At 39.2% G+C, this 5,076-nt stretch overlaps 1 protein-coding gene across 1 annotated transcript; it reads right to left on the bottom strand.

The window, feature by feature from the left end:
- Nucleotides 1-245: 245 nt before the first annotated feature.
- On the bottom strand, nt 246-5,076 carry LOC137969777 (uncharacterized methyltransferase Mb3374-like). Its single transcript, XM_068816135.1, has 2 exons — nt 4,736-5,076; nt 246-2,062 (listed from the first exon to the last, which is right to left on the bottom strand). The coding sequence occupies exons 1-2, from the start codon at nt 5,064-5,066 to the stop codon at nt 1,575-1,577; spliced, it is 819 nt and encodes a 272-aa protein (XP_068672236.1). The 5' UTR covers nt 5,067-5,076; the 3' UTR covers nt 246-1,574.

Raw genomic sequence — 5,076 nt, 5'->3', positions numbered from 1 at the left:
AAAGTTATCTAAAAAAATTAGTAACAGATAGGTCCATTTTTAGAAAGATGAGCAAATAACCCGTTGTTAACTTATATTTTCATTTAAACGGTATAATAATAATAATAATAATAATAAGAAGAAGAAGAAGAAGAAGAAGAAGAAGAAGAAGAAAAAGAAGAAACTTAATATAGTACAGTAGGGGCGTCAGCTCCACTGATGGAGAGATCCGTGAAACTCAAAGGAAAACGGTAACTCACAAATTCCAAAAGGCTCGGGTTTATTGTGTTAACTCTTTACAGCTATCCTGTCTGGTAGGACGTGTCGCACGAACGCCCTGGGAGGTTCTGAGTTTACAGCGCTAGCAATAGTTCCCATCGAATTTCTGTGAGCCTAATGAAATCTACACTCATTTCGCAAAATATAAGGGTAAAATCATGTGAAAACTAAAGAAAGAGATCATGACATAACTGAGCTATGGGGCGTAAAAACGAGAAATGTTTTGAAAACTTTAGGCACACGAGTGCCGTTAGACACATGATCCTAAAGTTCTTAGGCACTGTACATCAAGTTTAGATCCTATTGTAACTAAAGACAAAGCAACTAAAATACTAGCCTAAATAAGTAATTAAGTCTACATTATTAAGTATACTAATGATGATAAAGCTAATAAAAGAATTCGCAAAACAAGTAAGCCTTAAGATCACGCTTAAAAGAAGACATGTCCGCTGCACGTCTCAAATAATCAGGTAGGCTGTTCCAAAATGTTGGCGCATAGACGGAAAATGATTTGTGGCCATACTTTGTATTGCACCGAGGAACCTTCAGAAGGACCCTACATGAAAATCATAGTGATCACGGTGGTGCAGATCAGTTATATCAGAAACCCATAAGGGATTCTGGTTATATACATTGGCGCAAGCCCATTAAGCACCTTAAAAGCCAATGATAAGATCTTAAAAACAATGCACCGACTAACAAGGAGCCAATGAAGCTCGATCAACAAGGGAGTCGTATAAAAAAATGTTGGGACAAAGGTAACTAGATGCTGTCAAATTGATATACAAAAAATTCCTTTACGAAAAAACCTAACATCTGCATTTCATTTTGTGTATCGTCATGTGCCAATAGACCTTTTCCCAGTTATTCTTCTAACGTTAACGATGTTGTTCTCGTGCTAATTAGTTGGAATTTACATAAGAAAAGCAGTGAGGTTTAGATCAAAACAAGGTCAACTCCCGCCTCACTTTCATTCATAGGCAGGTAACTATGCATGCACTGTAAAATGGTCTAGTGCACAGGCGTAGCCAGGATTTTTCAAAGGGGGGTTCACATCGTGTCAAACAGAAGGCACTCACCAGATTTGTGGCGTTTTCGCCACCTGAATATTGTAGGTTGTAGTTTGCTTGCTTAAAAAAAAGGTTACAAAGGAAGGGGGGAGTCCACTGGCACCACAGGACCCCTTCTTGTGATGCCCTAGTAGTGTGACACCTGAATCTGAAATGCTTTCAGATAATATATTAATTTATAGCCTCTTTAAAAAATTATTAACATTGGTTCAAACATTTTCCCATTTAAGTGTTTTTTTCAGCTAGTTACTTCTTTGCACACCAACAAATATCTGTGATATAAGGCATCTTATAGACTTTTGTTCCTTGTAAATCAGGGTGATTTGTGAGAATGTCTCTAACCTTGGCTTCAGTGGATATTCTTTCCTCCTCACTGCTCTGTGAAATCGCACTAATACACATGATTACAGCCACAATTTTATCAATGTCACCTTCCAAGTAGGTCCGAAACTCAGTGTTTCTTTCCACTGGAGTAAATTTTCCAGACTTGTCTAAAATTTCCATCCATTGAAGTTCTCTGGGATCACCTGGCATGTCCTTCTGTTTCACAAATGGGTCAACAATGTCCTGCAAAGCTCTCACCCAAGAAAATGAAAAGTCTCTATGATTCCAGATCATGCCAAATTTCCCACCAGGTTTAAGAACACGACATATTTCATTCACTGACTTTTCATCGGAAAACCAGTGAAATGCTTGAGCACATATGATCACTGAGATGAATTCATCTGGAAGATCTTGGAATAAAAAAGTAGATTGAATTATTTTAAAGCCTTGCCGTATATGGGCTATTATGTATGTTTGGCCTGAAGCATATGGTTTTTTAGCTGTTTTGGTCTGAAATAGGGTCTTGATTTTGACCATTTTCTTCTGAAATAGGGTAGGGTTTGTCCACTTAAGTATTGAATTGGGTATGTTTTTTAGAAGACGCAACTTCTTCATTAGATGATGACCATCAACAAAAGCCCTTCTCAAATTATTACGCCAACCACATCAAATTTTTGGTCAGATCTGAAATAGGCAACAAAAATTGCAAGTTTTTGTCTGAAATAGGATAAGGGTTTCAGGAGGCAGCTTGCACAACCCCACCCAATTTTTCTGAGAATACCCCCCCTCCCAGCCCCTGGTCAAGTATGTTTGAACCTTCATATTCATTAAAGGGACACTGCCATGGGGTTTGTATGGATTTCTGGTCGATATGATAGATTTGATCTTTAAACACCTTTATGAGGCCCTGACAGGGTAAATTCCAACAAGCGACACGGCCCAAAAAGTAGCGACAGCACATAAAATGAGATTCCGACAAAAGACATCCTTTCCCAGCAAAATTCCGACAGTGACGTCAAGGCCAAGAATGAGCCGATTAAACCTCAACACGAGTGATTTTAAAATTCATACAAGCAACACGGGACCCCCCCCCCCCCTTCCCTGTCAGGGCCTCCTTTATGGCTTTCAATTCTCTTCTACATCATTTCCTACAGCTGTACATGATTCAAGTAGTCCAAATCAAAAGGGTCCGCCAAAGTCTTTTATTGACTTCATATGAGTTACCACACAAAAACTTGAAAATGTTCACCCAATGTTTCAAGTTCGCACACAACTCGCTCTTTGCCATTCATCCCAAAAAGCAGGTAAAGATGCCATGAGCTGATCAGGGTCTGTTGGATTTTCAGTGTGTTACTAAAAATAGTGTGAGTGTCCCTTTAAGTTCCTTCAACTTTCTTCACAAATTCAAAGATTGCAAAGAAATCTTTTAAGATTAAAAATTAATCTTAAAAAGGGTCCTCAAAAATTCAATATTAACGCAACTCTAGTGAGCTTGCCAATAAATACAGTATTATTTTGTTTTTAAGCTGAAGTCAATGCTTCTGTTGTTTAGTCCTTTGCTTTCAGTTTGGATAGTAACCCAGTCACATTGTACCAAACAAGAGCTGCCTCATGACTAGCAAAATAATAATATAAGAGGATTATCAACGTTCTTGCCAAGATCTAGGACAACAAATTTTCTCGTAAAAGCCCTTGAAATTCTCAAGGATTCTGCCTGATCATGCATTTGAAGGATGTTATGCAGTTCTTGCCAAAATCCTTGAAAGTTTGGTACACATATTCACTCGAATCTTTTCCAAGATCCTTACACAGAATCATTAAAAATTCCCCAAGGATCTTTGCAAGCACTTTCTACCACTAAGACTGTTCTAAATGTATAAATTTCATAGTTTCATCCGTGTGCCTACAAATAGTGTGATGCATGCTTGTATGCACTAAACAGTATTTTAATAAATTTGTACTGGGATGAGAAAGAGGGGAATGGAGGAGGAGGATGAAAGCCTACACATAATTCCAACTTCTAATGTAATGTCTTTTCAAGACAGCAATCTATGTTCACAAATATAAAAACTCAATACCTATCATGGGTTGAGTGGCTTTTTGGATAGATATAATTTTTATCATTTCCTGAAGTTTCATTCCATCTGTCTTAATCTTAGTAATATATTTCATACGAGTAGTTGTCCATGTTCTGCCACTACATGTAATCCAAGTGAATTTATTTTTGTAACCACATTAGGCTATTTTAGGCCCTGTCCACACGTATCTGGACATTTTTGAATCCGCCACTTTTTCTTTCCGGATTCAAAGATATTTCCATCCACACGTAGTGTATTCAAATTGAATTGCCCTTCCATACGTATCCGAAACGTATCCAGATTCACTCTAGAGTTCAGGGGCCGGTTGTTTGAAGCCTGGTTAGCGCTAACCGTTGGTTAAGAGGTACCAAATCCTATATGTTTCCATGGTATTTAATGCTGGTTAGCGCTAACCATGGTTCCAGCAACCTGGGCCAGGACTCCTCAAGGAAACAGAGGTAACAGAGCATACGCCATGAAGCCCTCGGCAGCCATCCTGAGAATTGAGTTCACAGTAAGGACCTGGGCTAAATCTTGTTACGTCATCGCGACAAAAAATATGTGGATTTGCCGTCCACACAGTTCCGGATTCATATCGGATTAAAAAATACCCACTCTGGAGAACGTATTCAAAAGGTTCCGGATTCACCAGCGAATTCACCGGATACGTGTGGACCGAAGGTGTATCCACAAAGAAAAAGTTACGGATTCAAAAATATCCGGATACGTCTGGACCGGGCCTTACATTGCATTCCGTGATAAGTGGCAGCTTGGGAGGGGTCACTTGGTCAGCGTTTCGTCGTAATCCACATTTGACCATCAATTTAATACAAATCACGAAAGCGTGTTAGCCATCTTTAACAATGTTACACAAAAATGTTCAAAACGCATCCAACATTTTCATAAAAGGTTCCTACGGTTACTTTCCAGTACCTTAGGATCATCCCCCCAATCGTACATTGTACCTTCCTGTTTTGGATCAATGCAAATTAACGATTAACTTACCGATGTTATCTGCTGGAAATTGGCGTATTTCAGTTTCAGGAAGAAAGCGTCGTAGCACCTCACACATTGGGAGTAGACGATCGCTAGCGATTATTTCCACATTGGCTTTTCTCAATTTCAACACTTCAACCATTGCACGAGTAAATCTCCCAGTTCCGGCAGCGATTTCGAGAAGTTTTGTTGGCTCTTTACCTAGAAAGGGTAATACACCTACACAACTAAGCAGGAATTCTACGGATTCTTTTGTGTAAGCGGGCCTTCCTTTCTCGTACAAAGATATATCAGTCGAGTATTCGCGCACACCGCTATTGGAGTCCGTGACGCTCGCCATGTTGAAAAGT

This window comes from Montipora foliosa, chromosome 9 (genome assembly GCF_036669935.1).
Source record: "Montipora foliosa isolate CH-2021 chromosome 9, ASM3666993v2, whole genome shotgun sequence".
NCBI classification, from domain to species: domain Eukaryota; kingdom Metazoa; phylum Cnidaria; class Anthozoa; order Scleractinia; family Acroporidae; genus Montipora; species Montipora foliosa.
Note: the sequence above shows the minus strand (reverse complement) of the source record. Positions and strands in the feature narration are given on the sequence as shown.

Coding starts and splice junctions, on each gene's coding strand:
- LOC137969777 (XM_068816135.1), bottom strand. CDS start 5,066: ATGGCGAGCGTCACGGACTCCAATAGCGGTGTGCGCGAATACTCGACT. Junction 2,063..4,735: donor ATTTCCAGCAGATAACATCG/GTAAGTTAATCG, acceptor TTTTATTCCAAG/ATCTTCCAGATGAATTCATC.